The sequence below is a fragment of the Macaca mulatta genome, chromosome 9 (assembly GCF_049350105.2).
Source record: "Macaca mulatta isolate MMU2019108-1 chromosome 9, T2T-MMU8v2.0, whole genome shotgun sequence".
NCBI lineage: Eukaryota > Metazoa > Chordata > Mammalia > Primates > Cercopithecidae > Macaca > Macaca mulatta.
This window is the reverse complement of record NC_133414.1, coordinates 71,773,135-71,791,475: the sequence shown is the minus strand read 5'-3', so window position 1 is coordinate 71,791,475 and position 18,341 is coordinate 71,773,135. Positions and strand designations below refer to the sequence as shown.

The 18,341-nt window shown below is 49.3% G+C and overlaps 2 protein-coding genes across 3 annotated transcripts in view; one reads left to right on the top strand and one right to left on the bottom strand.

The window, feature by feature from the left end:
* Positions 1–18,341, bottom strand: part of DLG5 (discs large MAGUK scaffold protein 5) — a 134,321-nt gene that overhangs the window by 62,084 nt on the left and 53,896 nt on the right. Inside the window, exons 2-5 of one of the 2 annotated variants that reach the window (XM_028826435.2) lie at positions 16,895–16,963; positions 4,135–4,297; positions 1,599–1,742; positions 725–908 (exon numbers count right to left, since the gene is read on the bottom strand). In XM_028826435.2, the coding sequence (XP_028682268.1) occupies positions 725–908; positions 1,599–1,742; positions 4,135–4,297; positions 16,895–16,963 (560 nt within the window). The remainder of the gene's footprint in view (positions 1–724; positions 909–1,598; positions 1,743–4,134; positions 4,298–16,894; positions 16,964–18,341) is intronic. The other variant, XM_015147183.3, reaches the window with a different exon arrangement.
* LOC144331126 (uncharacterized) lies at positions 14,147–16,771 on the top strand. The gene is made up of 2 exons (XM_077946527.1): positions 14,147–14,559; positions 15,684–16,771. Exons 1-2 carry the CDS (start codon positions 14,283–14,285, stop codon positions 15,896–15,898), a joined length of 492 nt encoding a protein of 163 aa, XP_077802653.1. The 5' UTR covers positions 14,147–14,282; the 3' UTR covers positions 15,899–16,771.

Here is an 18,341-nt window from a genome sequence, read left to right as displayed (position 1 = left end):
ATGGTCTCGATCTCCTGACCTCATGTTCCGCCCACTTCAGCCTCCCAAAGGGCTGGGATTACAGGTGTGAGCCGCTGCACCCGGCCTTGTCACTGATGTTTTTAAAGGAAGTTACACAAACAAAAAGGGTGGAAACCACAATGAACCTGTGGTCTTGGATTAGAATTGAAAGTGTCAATGTGAACTCATGGCTTTCAATCTACATGTCTGATACAGAAATACAGATATACATATGTGTATGTATGTATGTGTATGGCCTTGTGTACATGTACACTTAGCTACTTCCTACTTCTTTCCACTGAGAGGGCCGGGAAACAGTGCTAACCCAAGCTACAAGCACATCCAGCACTTGGTTGGCTGTGTTTTTTTTTTAGAGACAGGGTCTCACTCCATCGCCCAGACTAGGGTACAGTGGCATGATCATAGCTCACTATAACCTCAGACTCCTAGGTTCCAACGATCCTCCTGCCTCAACCTCCTGAGTAGCTAGGACTACAGGTGCACCACCATGTGCAGCTAATTTTTCTTTTTTTTGTAGAGATGGAGTCTTGCCATGTTGCCCAGGCTCATCTCAAGCAATCTCTCACTTTGGTCTCCCAAAGCGCTGGGATCACAGATGTGGGCCAACGTGCCTGACCTGGCATTTGCTTCTCAATATTATTCTCCGTTAAAAGGAATGAGGACTACTTGGGAGAAATGGCCAGTCTGCAGGAGCTGGGCCTACCTGCTGCTGCTGGGCACGGAGGTCACCGATCTCCTTCTGGTCTTCCTCGTGGAGCCGCTTCATGTCCTCCCACGACTGCTGCAGCAGGTTTCGCTCCCGCAGCAGCTGCCCATTCTCCCGCCTCAGCATGTCCACGTCATCCTTCAGCCGAGTCTGGTCACTCAGGAGCCGGCTGTGGAGTGTGCTGAAACACCCGGTACATGCTCAATGAGCCCCAGCCAGCCCCTCACACCCTGCCCCACCCCAGGGCATCACCAGCCTCAGGTCCCAACACTTCCCGTAGATACGGCGGACAGGAGCCAATGGCAGCTAGGTCTGTAGCACTCAGAGGCAAGCCAAAACCTGCTAACAGCCCAATTCCAGAAACATCCAAATCACCACTTACAAACCTGACACCAAAAAGGGCACATGTGTCTCCAGGGAAGGGAGACAGGCCCCTCTGGTACAGACCTAGTGCCTCCAAATACTGGGGCCTGGGCAGGTATCAGCAGGTGGGCAGGCAAAGACCCTCAGAGGGGTACTGGGAGACCAAAGGGAAACACCCCTTGGGCCTATCCTCCAGGAAGAAGCTGCAGTACGGCCCCTGGACAGAGACCCAGAGACCTGCCTGACTCCTGCTGCATGTTCTGAATCACTTTCCTGCCCGCCAGGTCTCTGAAGCTGGCAATAAGATGTGAGGGATTAACAGCCTTGTTTTACACTTAGGAAAACTGGGGCCCAAAGGCACAAATACAACTGCTGTAGGCAGACTGCTTGCTGCTTGCACAGGGACAGGACTAGAACCAGAACCCCTGGCTACCAAGTCCAGAGAAAAGAAGGGCAAAAGCAGCTGTCTGTGGATGTTGGGGGCCCTGGCCAAGCAGGCCTCACTCACTGGTAGAAATCAGTCTCCTTGGCCACCTCCTCACACCTCTTCAAGGCGTTGGTGTGCTGGTTCTGCAGGCTCTGCAGGTCCGACATGGCTCGCACGCACTGGATCTTTAGCCTCTCGTAGTCAGGATTCAGCCTGTGGTAGGGCCTGGCCCAGAGAGCAAACGGCCCCATGAACACAGGCCCCAGGATTCACACGGACAGGGGAGCCAGGTCCTGGATTAGGCCAGCCCAGTGGTTCCCAAATACTGGTCCCCTATGCACCACACACACCTAAGTGTTTGTTAAACTCAGGTATCCTGGCCTCACTCAGATCCACAGAATCAGAATCCCCAGGATGGAGGGAGCCATGGTTGCCTGAGCTCCCTGCATGGGCCTGGAGAGCTGAGATGGTGCCAACTTGTTCTGTAGGAGCTCCCAGGAGTCTCTACAACAGCTCTGAGTCCACCAGAAACCTGTGATGAAATGTCTCTTCTCTGTAGGCTGGGCATGGTGGCTCACACCTGTAATCCCAGCACTTTGGGAGGCCGAGGCGGGTGGATCGCTTGAAGCCAGGGGTTTGAGACCAGCCTGAGCAACATGGTGAAACCCCGCCTCTACAAAAAAATAAAAAAATTAGCCTGGTGTGGTGGCATGCGCCGGTAGTCCCAGCTACTCAGGAGGCTAAGGTGGGAGGAACACTTGAGCCCAGAAGGTTGAGGATGCAGTGAGTCAAGATCACACCACTGCATTCCAGCCTGGGCAACAGAGAGGATCCTGTCTCAAAAATAATAAATAAAATAAAATAAAATAAAATAAAATAAAATAAAATAAAATAAAATAAAATAAAATATTAAATAAAAGAAATCTCTCCTCTCTTTAGAACAGTGACTGTCAATCTTGGGTACACATTAAAATACCAATGCCCAGATCAATTACATTAGCATCTCTAAGGATAAGACCCAAACATGAGAATTTTTAAAAACTCCCCAGGGATTCCAATGTGCAACCAAGGTTAAGAATACTGGCCATGAGCAGTGATCTCAGAGTAGGGTTCCCAGACTTGCAACACAGTATCATCTGGGAACTTGTCACAAATAGACATTCTCAGGCCTAGCCCCAGCCCCAGTCCTCCTGAGTCAGGTGTTCTGAAGGGAGGGAAAGAGAGGCAATGATCTGTGCATTATTAACAAGCTCTGTGGGTGATTCTGGTGCATGCTCAAGTTTGAGGACCCTTTTTCTAGAGCAGAGGTCAGCAGACTTTTTTTGCGAAAGGCCACATAGTAAATACTTAAGGCTTTGCACACTACATGGTTTCTGTTGCAACCACTCAACTCTGCCTTTGTAGCAGGAAAGCAGTCATAGACACTTTGTAACCAATGAGCATGGCTGTGTTCCAATAAAACTTCATTTATAAAACAGGCAGTGGGCCCGTGGGCCACAGTGTGCCAACTCTCATGTGCTAGCACATTCACGTCTTCACTCGTCCTGCCTTTGGGCCAAATGACTGAGGGGCAGATCCTCACGAATATAAGCTCAAGGATCAGGCTCTGCAGCCCTGGCATAATCCCAGAGGCACAGAGTGCAGAGGCATAGGCCCTTGCTCCTGAAGGAAAGAGGTGAAACTGAAGTGTTTACACCAAGCCCTCTTCCCTCCAGACCTCTACCAGCATGGGAGCTAAAGGAGAAACCACTCTGTGGCCCTCCTCCTTCCCAGAACGTCCTCTCAGATCATGCAGGTAGATAAAGACTCTCTCTCTGCCCCACCCTACGGGCCACGCTTCCCTGGTATCTACCTCTAACTCACAACAAAAGAAGCAAACATTTTCTTCAAAGCAACAGAGACACCAGGTAGAATGTGGTCTGTTTAAAACACATCATGTGGGGCCAGACGCTGTGGTTCACGCCTGTAATTCCAGCACTCTGGGAGGCCAAGGCAGGAGGATCACTGGAGCCTAGAAGCTCAAAACCAGCCTGGGCAACAACAAAAGACCCTGCTGCAGCAAAAACAATTAAATAAAAAAAAAAAAATAGTTGGGCGTGGTGGCACACACCTATAGTCCCAGCTACTCGGAAGGCTAAGGTGGGAGGTTCACTTGAGCTGGGAAGGTCAAAACAGCATTGAACCATGATTGTGCCACTGCATTCTAGCCCAGGCAACAAAGCAAGACCCCGTCTCAGAAAACAAATAAAACACGTATGTGGCAGGGAGCAATTAATATGTTTACCAAGCACATAAAGCTTCACTCAACTTAGGCAGGTCTAGGAGACATTGGTAGGAACACACACTCACACACTCTCACACACACACACGAGCCGACTTTGCACACAAGCACACCACTACTAAGGGGCCTCGTCACATGTGGGATGGGGACCTGCCCCAGAAGCCTGCGGGTCCTGCCCCTGGGAAGCATTTCTGGACGTGAAGTGGGGAAAAGGGGACACTCAGGCAGTGCAGCCTGGACCCCCAGGAGCTAGGGGTGTCTGGGGGTGACAGCACCAGCATCGGGGTAGTAACCCCAACCATGGGGCCTGGGCAGGGGAGACGGCGTGATTACTACCTCTTGTCGAAGGCCGTGCCATGTGTGGCAAAGGCCAGGCGCTTGCGGAGCTCGTTCCTCTCCCTGGTCATCAGCCGCAGCTGGATGGAGAGGTTCTCCACCTTCTCGTTCACCTGCCGGTCAGTGAGGAGGGGTGGTGGGGACGGTGCCTTCCCGGTAGTGCCTGTAGAAGGGGAATAATAAAGTGAACTTGCATTCATCTGGCATTCACGAGGCGTCCGGTGCTGTTCGGAGCTGTTGTCTTGTGTTAGCTGTTCGTGACACCCCAACAAGTGGGTCCTCTTACCATTCCCCTTTCATAGATGAGAACACTGAGCCGGAGAGGGTAGCAGGTAGAACTGAAAGTGAGTGCAGGGCATCTGGCTCCAGCATCCAAGCACTCAACAACCCCAGTAACCACCCCAGCAAGGCACATGGAGCAGGACAGACCAAACTGTGCCCTGAGGAGAGTGGAAGGCACAGCTCAAGGAGGAAGGCACACCTGAAATCCAGTGACGCTATTAAGGACCAGGGCAGCTGGGGCCCAAGGGTCATGTCCCCACCCTCCTCGACCAGGGCTGGACACTGCACGGCTCCCTTTTTGCAAGCCATCCACCCACCTGACAGACCTGCCCAACCAGCCCAGGCGTGCAGGCTAAAAGGAGGGCTGCTGGCTCCCAGCTTAGGTCAGTGTGACGCCATTCAAGTTGGTCCTGATGCCTCCAGGCTACTTAACCCTCACTAGCCCTCATCACCCACCCTAGGACTGAGTGTCCTGCAGGGAGCCCCACACCTTATGCTCCTAGCAGGCAACAGCCACCGCTGCCACCACCACCTCTGACAAGATCCAAATCCATTTCTAGGAAGAAAGCACCTCATCCCAGGAGAAGAGACTAATCCATGGTGCTTTTATATTGAACCCTGTCAATATGTCTACCTGATACCTCAACCAACCCTAGAGACCCTTGGTGAGGTCAGAGGAGCTCACAGCAAACATCCAATTTGTGGATGGGATCTGGCAGGCTGACTCATGTCAGGGGACACAGTGTTTGTTCTGCAGTGGACCCACAACGCACAAAGGGCATACGACATGACAGGTCTTCTGACTCTCTGTGCCGTCCTGACCACCCATGTCCCACTGATCCTTGTTGGCCAAATGTTCATGCAAACCAAGAGTCCCCCAAGACAAAAGCTGTGGCTTGGGGCCTTCCAGAAGGGCCAGGGAGGATAGGGAGCTCAGCGCCAGGCATGACAAGCCAGACCACTGTGGGAGGGGGAGCCTCAACTCCCAGCGCTGCACTTTTCAGTGTTTTTTGGTTGTGGAACCCCAACCACCTGACTCCAGCATCCCCTGAAATGCAGGACAGTCATGTGCCAAAAGACGTTTCAGTCAATGATGGACCACATGTAGGACAGTGGTCCCATAAGATTATAATAGAGTTATAAACAAAAGAAATAAGTGTTTAAAAAAAAAAAAAAAAAAGATTAAACCACATCTCTACAAAAAAATACAAAAATCTTAGCCAAGAGTGGTGGCTCATGCCTGTAATCCAAGCACTTTGGGAGGCCAAGGCAGGCAGATCCCTTGGGCTCAGGAGTTTGAGACCAGCCTGGCCAACATGGCGAAACCCAGTCTCTAACAAAAAATACAAAAAAATTAGCTGGGTGTGGTGGCACGTGCCTAGAGTCACAGCTACTTGGGAGGCTGAGCCCAGGAGGTCAAGGCTGCAGTGAGCCGAGATCACTCTACTGCATTCCAGCCTGGGTGACAGAGCAAGAATTTGTCTCTAAAAAAATAAATTAAAAGATTACAATAGAGGTGAAAAATTCCTGTCACCTAATGACGTCTTGCTGATTCTGACCCTCTGTAGCCCTAGGCTAATATATTAATGTATTTGTGTCTTAGTTTTTAACAAAAAAAGTTTTAAAAGTACAAAAATAATTTAAAATTTTTTAAATAGAAAAAGCCTATAAAATAAGGATATAAAGAAAGAAAATATTCAGCTGTACAATGTATTTGTGTGTATTCTTTTTTTTTTGAGACAGGGTCTTGTCGTAACCCAGGCTGGAATACAGTGGCACAATCTCGGCTCACTGCAACCTCTGCCTCCTGGGCTCAAGCGATCCTCCCACCTCAGCCTCCCAAGTAGCCGGGACTACAGGCATGTGCCACCACGCCCAGCTAATTTTTTTGTACAGACAGGGTTTTGCCATGTCGCCCAGGCTAGTCTCAAACTTCTGAGCTCAAGGGATCCACCTGCCTTGGGTTTCCAAAGTGCTCGGATTACAGGCATGAGCCACCACACCTGGCCCAATGTGTTTGTGTTTTAAGCTAAGTGCTATTACAAAACAGTCAAAAAGTTAAAAAAATATATATATAAAGTTTATAAAGTAAAAAAGTTACAGCACGCTATAGTTTACTATTGAAGAAGGAAAAATATTTTCTGTAAGTTGAATACAGCCTAAGTGTACAGTGTTTACAAAGCTTACAGCAGTGTACAGTCATGTCCTATGCCCTCACATTCTCTCCTCACTCACTCACTGACTCACCCAGAACAACTTCAGGTCCTGCAAGCTCCATTCATGTAAGTGCCCTGTACAGCTGGACCATTTTTTATCTTTTATTCTGTACTTTTGCTGCACCTTTTGTTTTCTATGTATAGACACACAAATACTTACCATTGTGTTACAACTGCCTACCGTAGCCAGTACAGTACCATGCTGCACAGGTTTGCAGCCTAGGAACAACAGGCCATATCATGTAACCTAGGTATGGGGTAGATACCATCTAAGTTTGTGTAAGCACACTCATGTTTACACAATGACTAAATTACCAAATGACAACGCATTTCTCAGAATGTGTCCCTGTCATTAAGCAACACAGATTGTGTTTAAAAGCCACCAGTACCATGACAACCAGGATTTCTGTGCTCCAGGCCACACCTTTGTGGTCAAAATATTCTTTGGAGGTGAGGCCAGGGGTCAGCATCTCCCCTCCCCAAAGGGGTCTCCTCTACAGCTTCAGAAGCCTTCCTACACCTTTCCGCCAAGAGACCCTCAGCTTCACTGCTGCCCCCAGCAGTTTTGCGGGTCAGGTGGGTGATGGTGCTGAGTCATCTGACTGACTATAACCTACCTGACTCTCCAACAAGTGGGGCTTCCTTTGAATGTGCCTGCTACTCAACCTCTAACCAAGCCCAGGGGGAGGTTATGTTCCAAGCATTGATTTCACCGTCGCAACAACCTCACAGGTGTGTACTGATAACATCATCCCCATTTCACAGGTGAGAAACTGAGGCCCAGCAAGGTTAGGTCGTTGACTCAAGTGCCCAGGCAGTCTGGATTTGAAGCACATGTGCTTCACCCTCATGCCTTGCTGCCTCCCAAATAACAACCATCAGTAACATGCACTTCAAGCCTGGCAGGTTTTGTTTTTTGTTGTTGTTCTGTTTTTGTTTTTTTGAGACAGAGTTTCACTCTTGTTGCCCAGGCTGGAGTGCAGTGGTGCAATCTCGACTCACTGCAACCTCCACCTCCTGGGTTCAAGCGATTCTCCTGCCTCAGCCTCCAGAGTAGTTGGGATTACAGGCATGTGCCACCATGCCCAGCTGATTTTTTGTATTTAGTAGAGATGGAGTTTCACCATGTTGGCCAGGCTGGTCTCAAACTCCTGACCTCAGGTGATCCGCCCACCTCAGCCTTCCAAAGTGCTGGGATTACAGTGAGGCACCACACCCGGCCATGCCTGGCAGTTTTTGAAATGCTTTTCATACATTATCCCGTTCAATCCTCATAAGGTAGATATCACTGTTATCCTCATTTTGCACATCGGGAAACACAAGCTTACCAAGGTTAAATAGTGTGTCCAGGTCACAGAGGTATGGAATATGGACCTCTAAATGATCCTAGAAACCAAGGTATTAACCTCAAAGCTTGCACATTTTTGGATCTTAGGACCGCTATATTTATCTGACACTCTAAAGAGCTTTTGTTCATAGACGTTATGTCTAATAAAATTTACAAGATTAGAAATCAAAACCAAGAAGAATTTTTAAATATTTACTTATTTTTTAAAAAGTCAAAACTCCATTGTATATTCACATAAGATTTTTTATGGGACATTAACCACCCTTTCCATTACAAAACAAAACAATGCGGCAGGAAGAGTGCCATTGCTTTGCATTTTGTTACACAGGCTGTTTAACATCCAGCTTCACAGAGACAGCTAGAGTCTCATCTCTGTGTAATGTCACACACCCAGGATGGAACCTTTAGAAAACTGGACTCTACACCCATGTGAGGATGAGAACATAAAAGACCAGTGGCCTCCTAGTATCATTATGAAAACAGTCTCACCTCACGAGCCCTCTGAAAGGACCTCAGGGACATTAGGCTACACTTTCAGAATGGCTATTATATGCTATAATCAAGTTCAAGAAATAGTAGAGAAACATCAAATGTTCAGTTTCACAACAGAAAAGCATCATCAGGCCCAGTAACCTGCCTTTGGGAAGATAAGAAATTTTGAATTTCATCCCCATTTTGTAAATGAGGCAACAGAAAGATGCAGCCCTGACTTTCGAGGAAGCTGGAGAGAGGAGAGGAGGCGGCAGGACAGAAGGAAGGGCTCAGAACCATCCCAACGCTTCCCATCTCTGTCTCCAGACGTCTCAGTCTACAGCCATGAGGACCTGGGGGTGGCTGGCCACACAGATAAAGTAGCAATGACATGTGCCAAGCACTGCCCAAGCACTGGGTTCTGTGCTAAAGACACTCCACCTTCAACTCATTAATCTCCGCAGCTCCCTACAGGTGTTGTGCTAGGATCGCTCCTCGAGAATCACGTCCAGAAAGACTACATGGCTAGGAAAATGGGATTCCCATGCAGACTCAGATCTGACATCAGAGCCAGCACCTCAACCACCCCCACAATACTGCCTCCTAATAGGGAAGGATTCCTGTTCCATTTCTCCTGGCCCAAAGGCTTGAGCATACAGGACATATACAGAAAGTAAGGTCAACCAGACCCGAGATCCATCACACAGCAGGCTCTCTGACCCAGCAGAAAGTGCAGCCCATGCCTCTGGCCTTTTGTAGTTGGGGGCTGAGGAGGGCCAAGGAGGGCCACAGGGGACCTCATGACCAATCTCAAGATGTGCTACACCCAGAAGTTCCAAAAGAACAGCAAGGGTTGCAGAAAATCCTCTCGATCCCCATTCAACTGAAGTTTTTGTCTTTTTACTTGCATCTAGAGGTTGACAGATATTCTGAAAATGATGCAGCCCTACCATACAAATGGTTGTCAGGATCCCTCAAATGGCCACTAAGACCAAACTCCACAGTGAAGGAGCTCACTACTTCCCAGCAGCACCCATCTTATCTCTCCCCCTAAAATGATGCCCTCTACTGAATTAATCTGTCTCTGGATATTCCCTCCACTGACCCGTGATCTAACCCCTAAAGCCCACAAGGAACAACTGGATTTCTTGTATGCAATAGACCTGTAAGCATTTGAAGACAACCATGAAGTTCCTTTACCACCATATGCCCATCAGAATGGCCAAAATAAAAAGCAGTGCCACCAAATGCTGGCAAGGATACAGCTGGATTCTCAAAACTGGAATTCTCAAACACTGCTGATGGGAATACAAAGTCATGCAGCCACTTCAGAAAACAGTTTGACAGTTTCTTATAAAGCTAAACATGCAATTGCCATACCACCCAGCAATCCCATGCTTAGGTATTTTACCCAGGAGAAATGAGAATTTATGTGCATACAAAAACCAGCACACAGCTGTTCAGAGCAGCTAGGGAATGAATAAACAACGGTGTTATGTCCTTATGATGGAGTATTACTCAGCAATGAAAAGGGATGAATGATACAACTGTGGATGCACGCAGGGTGTGGGGGAAGCTGGAGTGCCCTGCGTTAAGCAAAAGAAGCCCAACTCTAAAAGGTACAGACCACACGACCACTGATATGACATTCTGGGAAGAGCAACACTACAGGAACAGAAAAGAGATGAGTGGCTGCCAGGGACTGAGGGTGGGGAAAAGGGCAGACTGCAAAGGTGCAGAGGGAATTTTTAAGATACAGAAGGAAGTGTTCTGCATCTTAAAAGTAGCAATGGCATCCTGGCTAACACGGTGAAACCCCGTCTCTGCTAAAAAATACAAAAAACTAGCCGGGCGCGGTGGCGGGCGCCTGTAGTCCCAACTACTCGGGAGGCTGAGGCAGGAGAATGGCGTGAACCCGGGAGGCGGAGCTTGCAGTGAGCTGAGATCCGGCCACTGCACTCCAGCCTGGGCGGCAGAGCCAGACTCTGTCTCAAAAAAAAAAAAAAAAAAAAAAAAAAAAAGTAGCAATGGTTGCATGACTATTTGTCAAAACTTGAACTGTATACTTTAAAAAAAATACACTTTAGTGTATGTAAATTATATCTCAATGAACATAACCTTAACAAAACAAAATTTTTTTTGAGACAGGGTCTTGCTCTGTCACCCAGGTTGGAGTGCAGTGGCACAATCATGACTCACTGCAACCTCGACCTCCTGGGCTCAAGCAATCCTCCCACCTCAGCCTCCCAAGCAGCTGGGACTACAGGGGTGTGCTACCATGCCTGGCTAATTATTATTATTTTACTTTTTGTAGCAACAGGGCCCCACTATGTTGCCCAGGCTGGTCCCAAACTCCTGGGCTCAAGCCATCCTCCTACCTTGGCCTCCTGAAGTGCTGGGATTATAGGTGTGAGCAACCACACCCAGCCTCACAACATTTTTTTTTTAAGAAAACCAAACTGTGATGCCCTGAATGCAGCCATCATCCTACGAGTGATGTTGACAGGTAAAGAGATGAGGACTAACCTCCTCTGCTGTCACTGTGGTTATTTACAGTAAACTTTTTAAAAACAGGCAAAACAAAAACTAACATCAAGCTGGGTTGTCAACAAAAGCCTCCAAAGTAGCTGTCAACAAAAGCTTCCAATGCAGTTCTAACCTTGTGCAGTTGTTCTTCTGGACTCAAAAGCAAAGCTGTCAACTCTCCCATGACCTCAGGCTTTCCTTACCCAAGTCTGGCAACCCCTGGAGAAGGAGGCAGATTTTCCTTTTCCTTTTGTGTTCAGGATCAGATTTCAGAGGTAAAGGATTTGGTTTGGACTAAAATGGCCCAAAAGAGGAAGACACCAGACCAGGAACAGGCTCTGGATGGTGGACAAAGAGCAGCTGGTGGCTGCTCTTTTCATCCCCATTTTATAAAGGAGGCAACAGCAAGACGCAGCCTGGCTTAGAAGGAAGCTGGAGAAAGGAGAGAAGGAAACAGGACAGAAGGAAGGGGCTCAGAGCCATGCCAACACAACCCATCACAGTCTCCAGCCATGAAGACCTCGGGGCAGCCAGCCTCCTTCTGACCTGGGTGTAAGAAGGAGGACAGAAGGGAGTGTCCCCATCACAGGAATCCTCAGCTCCTTGTGTCAGTTGCCCTGGCTGCTACTGTCACTACCACCGAGGCTCAGCAAATGGACTGGCGGGTAGGTGGATTTCTCAGCTGCCACCCTTTGTCCTGGGCTCCCTCACTGTCATGCTCCCACTGACCCTGGAGGCGCCTCCTTGGTCTTACAGCTGGGCAGGTCTCATCTTTGCTTCTAGGCCCTGTAGGCCTGTGCTTCCAGGAGCCAGAGAGATGTCCAGGTAAAATTCCTAGCCACTTCCAGGCCCTGGCTACCAGGGAGAGGCAAAGCAGTGGCAGAGCACAGTCATCAGAGCACCAAGTCATCCTCACCTACAACTCAGGACACCCACAGCCGTCCAGGAAAGACCCAGGCCTTGCCTGGGGTGAACGAGTGCTTCTTAAAGCACCTAAGTTTCACTAGAGAACCTGCTAGGCAAAATTTCAGGTCCCACCTGGACCCACTGAATCAGAAACCCTGGCAGTAAGTCCCTGCAGCACTCCGTGTTGTAAAAGCCCTCCGGGTGATTCTGATGCCTGGTACAGTTTGAGAACCTCTGTTCCCGGCCAAAGTTGCATTTGCTGGCCAGAATGGACTTATTTCTCCCTTGTTTTACTGGCTATCCAGCAGCCACTGCCTTTAAAGGAATCCCCCATTGATGTCATCAACAATGAAGGCCAAAGGGGGACACTCCTCCTTAGTCAATGAGTACGTGACTCCAGATCAGTGTTTCCCCAGCTTGGAGTGAAAGGAGGTTAGATTCCATTGCTGCAAGTCCAGGCCCCAGATCTCCAGCCAGATCAAAGACTTGCTTTCGAACCCTTGACTCAGGGTCTGCTTTTCAGAACCCAAACCACCATAAGCAGCCATGGCCAGCTACTTCCCAGCTGCGTCTGAGTCCAGAGCGCCTTTCCTAGAAGGCCCAACTCAAGGGCCACTTCCTCCAGGAAACTTTCTCTGATTCACCTCCTCAGAACTAACTGCTTCTTCCCAGGTTACTTCTTTCTTTCTGCTCTACACAGAGCAGAACAGCCAGTCGTGCCAGACAGTACCTGTCTCCCTGGCAGTGTGATAACATGAGGGGCCATGCTCACCGCGATCCTTATAAGTACCAAACACCTGCCCCACGAGGAGGAGGCATTCCCATCTCTGTTAAATTGGCTTTGCAAACAGTTATCCCTGATCCAAAAGTCTGGGCCAGGAATGAAGGATCAGAGGTCACAGGGCGTCAGTGGGCAGCCCCCACTTCCCTGATGGCTCACCCCACCTTCCCCTGTCAACCAGCAGAAGCACTTTCAAGGAATCTTCCCTGGGATACGAGAGAAGCCCTCCAGCTCTTTCTCCTGCCAATAAGCCTGGAGACCTCTCCATTTAGTAAGACATCTCCTGCTATTTCAATCTTCATGGAATGTAAGGCTCGCTTTACAAGAGATGCCCAAGAATGTCTCTTCTCCTCCTTAAAACCTCCCCAGTTTTCCAAGATGAGAAATAAAAGGCTACTGAGAAATTAGGTCAGGATGAATGGGGAGGAAAACAGTATTGATTGCCTGAAACTAGTGCGCAGTCCCAGGCAGATCCACAGGGTAGGGTCGGGGGCAGGTCACAACAGGCGCAGGAGGCGGGGGAGGAGGGCCTCAGGGAAGCTGTGTGTGCTTAGCTGATGAAAACCCATGAAAACTGCCCGAGGAGGCCTTGGCACAAAGACCTGCCACCCTCAAGGCTGTTGGCAAAGGTGAGTTGAGAGTAGGGCCAGGCTGGAGATCTGAGACCGGACAGACCGCCTGAGAGAATGCTGTCTACACGCCCAAGGCTTCAGCCTCCGATTTCCTCTCATGCCGAATACAACCTGCCATTCTTTTCCCAGCCATTTCCATTTAGGGAGATGTAAATGGGAAAGTGGAGGTGATTTTTTTTTTAGAAGGATCTTGCTCTTGCCTTTCCTCAGGTTCCTAAGATCACCATGTGACCTTACCAGTGGCCCCTCCTGCCAGGGCAGTCAGTGTGTGCTTGTAGAATTCTGCGTCTCATCAGGTGTGGCTGAGCCAGCAGGAACTCCCTGGCAGGTGCTGGAGTGCTCCCAGGGCCAGCCCCACCAGGCATTCCGCCCCGAGGGACTGGTGCAAGCCTGGTACAGACATTCCGGTTCTCTTCCCAGAGATGAGGTTGGGCCAGTCCATCTCAAACTGGAGGGCTAGTAAGCTGTAGAAACCCTCAGAGTTTCTGATGCAGCAGGAATGGGACGAAGCTCAAACCTGCATCTCTAATGAGTGTCCCCGTGGTCCAGGGACCAGGCTTTGTGAGCCACTGGTTTCGACACGAACAAGCAGCCAACTGTGGTCACTGAGAGGAGGCCATACTGAGGGACTCTGGAACAGGTTCCTTTGCTCATAAAAACCCCACCTTCTTCTGCCACTCACCGCAGATGGCTACAGAGCACTTGGAATGTGGTGGATCTGCCTGAGAAACTAGACATTTAAATTTCATTTTAATTCATTTAAATTTAAGTAGCCACTTGTGGTTAGTGGCGCCCATACTGGACACTGCAGACCCGGACACTGTCAGGTCTGGATGTGATGGCTGGAGCTGCCGCTACAGATACCCCGCCATGAGACCGTGGGAAGACAACGCACAGAGGAGGACAGAGTTGCATCCCCCTGTACTGGCTGACCTCAGCACAGCCTCATATGGGAGCTCATACATTTCCTGATTGGTTAAGCTGGTATGAGTGGGTGTTCCCTGATGCCTGCACCCAAAGGACAATGGCAACCTCAAGAAGAAAAGCAAGAGAAGCAAAAATCGGTTCCCTGTGAACTCAAGAGGCTCTGCCCAGAAGGGATGCAACCACTTATTTCAGCATTAAATATCCAGACACAGACAGTACAGACCCAGCCTGCTCCAAGAAACACATCAGAGCCCTGCCCTCTGCCTGCCTGTGATGCCCAGGAAGAGCATGGGGATACTGTTGACGGCTCCATCGCAAGGACTGAGCCAGCTTCAGGTAAGTGCAGAACCAACTGGTGGGTCACGGCCACGACGCTTCTTCCAGAGTAGGCTGGGGTCCAGCTGCCCAAGAAATATCTTCCTACTCAGGCTAGGAATTCCGCCATCAGCAGTAATTGCTATGGGTTAGGCAATACCCATCTCTAGAATTCCCTTTTAGAATGCACATGTGCCTAGGAAAGGTAACGATTTAACCCTTGAAATGCCGATGGGAATGAGTTTGCTGATCGCGATCTGTCAGACAGATACTGGTGAAGGGTGAAAAACCAGACAGGTCAGAGGAGTATGCTCAGGGCTTACCCAGTCCACCTTAAAAAGCCTCACCTTCCCCATCTACAGATCCTGACTGTCCCACTCCATGCACTTCCTGAAGGGTGAGTCCTATCTTCCAAATTCCAACAATCCCATCATTCCATTGATGTGTCTCCGGGCACCAAAAGCAGGCAGAACAAAGTAATAGGATACCGTTAGGAGCTTTGAATTGCGGTCCCAGAAGGGCCCGCCCTGAGTCCTAAACAGGATGAGGGTTATAGGGGGAACTGTGTTTTTATGGGTGGAATTGTGGCCCCCCAAAAGATGCTAAAGTCCCAATCCAGTAAATGTGAACGTGAACCTTATTTGGAAAGGTCAAAGCATTACCTTTCCGAGGCACATCTGCATTCTAAAAGGGGAGTCCTGAGAGGCGCACAGCAGTTATTGCTGATGGTGAAACAGTCTTTACAGATTATCAATTTAAGATGAGGTCTTGCTACCTGTAAGGCAGGCTCCTAGGCCAATCTGACGAGTATCCTTATTTTTTTTTTTTATTTTTTATTTTTTTTTGAGACGGAGTCTCGCTCTGTCGCCCGGGCTGGAGTGCAGTGGCCGGATCTCAGCTCACTGCAAGCTCCGCCTCCCAGGTTCACGCCATTCTCCTGCCTCAGCCTCCCGAGTAGCTGGGACTACAGGCGCCCGCCACCTCGCCCGGCTAGTTTTTTGTATTTTTTAGTAGAGACGGGGTTTCACCATGTTAGCCAGGATGGTCTCAATCTCCTGACCTCGTGATCCGCCCATCTCGGCCTCCCAAAGTGCTGGGATTACAGGCTTGAGACACCGCGCCCGGCCCAGTATCCTTATTAAAAGGGGAAATTTGGAGACAGACACACACGGAGGGAGAGTATCATGTGAACACAAAGGCAGAGATCAGTGTGATGTTGGCAAACCAAGGAGCACCAAGGATTACCAGCAAGCCACCAGAAGCGAGGAGAGAGGCCCAGGACAGATCCCTCCCTAGCACCTTCAGCCCGCGTGGCCTCACTAACACTTTGATCTTGGGCTTCTGTCCTCCAAAACTGTGAGACAATCAATTTCTGCTGTGTAAGCCACCTGGTCTGTGGCACTTCATTATAGCAGTCCCAGAAAACTAAGATGGAACTCCCCCGCTGGTCACTGTCTTCCCTCCCTTCACACTGCCTTCCCTTACTGCGGCTACTTATTTAACTGTTTCCCACCAAAAGACCCTAACATCCAGGAGTGTGGGGCCCACATCTGCCTAATTCGCCACTACAGCCCAAGCCCACCTCTGGCACACTGGAGGTGTTCAGGATTTGAACTGACATACGAAAGAGCCGTCCTGACTAGTCCTAGAATCTCAGGCATGTGACTTCCCCTCCCAGAATGTCAGTTTCCCCATCTCTCTGCAGGGTGAAAAGAAAATAGTCGGAGTAGATGACTTCTGTGAGTCCTTCAGGCTCAAATACGCTGGAACTCACCACTGAAGGTGTCTGCATCCATCACAGTCAGATCAGGCAATGAGAAACCCCACTAGAGGTGCTAAAACAGAGGGAATGGGTCACAGAGGTGTGGGAAGGCTGAGACTACTGCGGCCTTCCTGCTGGACTTCAGTGAACTCAGAGAAGGGCTGGCCTCATTTTATGGGCTTTCTGAAACCCATGTTCAGAGAAACATATCCAATTCAGCGTGGACTGGCAATGCCTATCCCCAAGGAAACTCCAAAAGGGGTGAGTCTCCTGGGCAGTGGCCACTGAGTTACTACGAGGCCTGTAGAGTGGAGGTGGGGATAGTGGGACAACAGGCTCCCCTAGAAGCCCTGTGCCTGGACAAAGTGAACAATGGCAAAACATGTGCCTCCCAGCACTCACCTCCCCACCTCCCTTCTAACATCAGAAATGGGTTTTTGCTGATGGAGACAATGTAAATGAAATCAACAGAAGATGATCCTGTGAGTAATCTGACAAGGGAGAACCAGCTTCCTCTCCCATGAACCCCGGCTGTCTCGGCTTCCACCCAGACCCCTGGCCTACCAGGTGTCCTCCCTAGAAGGCAGTACTCACCCACACTGCTGAGGGAGCTGCTGCTTTCTGAGTCTGAAGGCATGGTGGACAGGACGCTGTAGGTAGAACCTGGGGAAAGAGGGGAGACCGTGTTACTAATCCCAAGGGGTCACTCGTCTTCACCCCAAGCCACTGTCAGACCAGTTGATCATCAGTCAATGCCAGGCCATGAGAGCCACATGCACCAGGCACTAGAAATACACATCCAGGGGCCAAGCAGAGGAGGCACGCTCAGCAGATCTGGACTTCGGTGTTTCTGCCAGGCCTCCCACCTCACTTTATACACCCCTCCTGCTCTGGGCAGGCGCGCAGAGGGGAACTTGGAGTCAGTCAGCTGGCTTCTTGTTGGGACATCTGGGGAAAGGTTTAGCAAGGCAGTGACATGCCCCAGGTAAACATGGGATGTGAGGGTTTCCTACAGATCTCTATCAATATGATTCTGGCTTCCATGCGGGGGTAACAGAGCAGAAATTAAACAACTGAACTATCTGTTCTTTCTCTGACTGCTCTGCTCTTAGGTTCTAACTGTATTCAAGCTCAGTTCTTAACAATTTAGTTAGCATCTCCCCCATATTAAAAGTTACTCCTAAAATGATAAGCAATTATACCATCAGCAAAGTCAGAGGGTAGCACTTTTTTTTTTGTTCACACTTAATGTTAATTCCTGGTAGTGGACACACAACCACTGTGGTTTGGTTTGAATTCAAATATTTTCAAAACCAGATGTTACCCTCCCAGCAACAGGAAGCCCAGTTTCTGAACCTAGCTCTATGTAGGTGCCCATAGCTGGGTCGTGCTGAGCAAGTAGCTTTTGTTTTCTGGAACTCTGTTTCCTGGTCTGCAAAATGAAGGAGTTCAACCAGATGGCTTATAAGGTCCCTCTCCCATCCCATTTCAGCAATTACGTTTCCATGATTAACAGAAACAGAAGGTATGCTTTGCTCAAGACTATGGATGACATAAAATTAAAAGGGAGGGCAAACTGACTCAGAGACTAAATTGGGAGTGGACAAAGCATAACACACAGAGATGGCAGGTCAAATAAAACAAGGACGAATCCAGTGTTTTGTTCTTGGAGCCAAAATAACTATACAATGAAGAGCAGTATGTACCAGGCCAAGTGGGTGAGTTGGAGACGGAATTTTTGCAATAAGGGCTTTGAACAAGCCTTAGGGCTCTTGTGTCAGAAAGCTGCCAAGAACTAATGAGATCCTGGGCTCCACAACCAGAAATGTGGGGACCAAATTTAAGGAGCTCCCAGTCGGGCGCAGTGGCTCACATCTATAATCCCAGTGCTTTGGGAGGCAGAGATAGGCAGATTGCTTCAGCTCAGGAGTTCGAGACCAGCCTGGGCAACATGGTGAAACTCCATCTCTACAAAAAATACAAAAAATTAGCTGGGCGTGGTGGCAGTCACCTCTAGTCCCAGCTACCTGGGAGTCTGAGG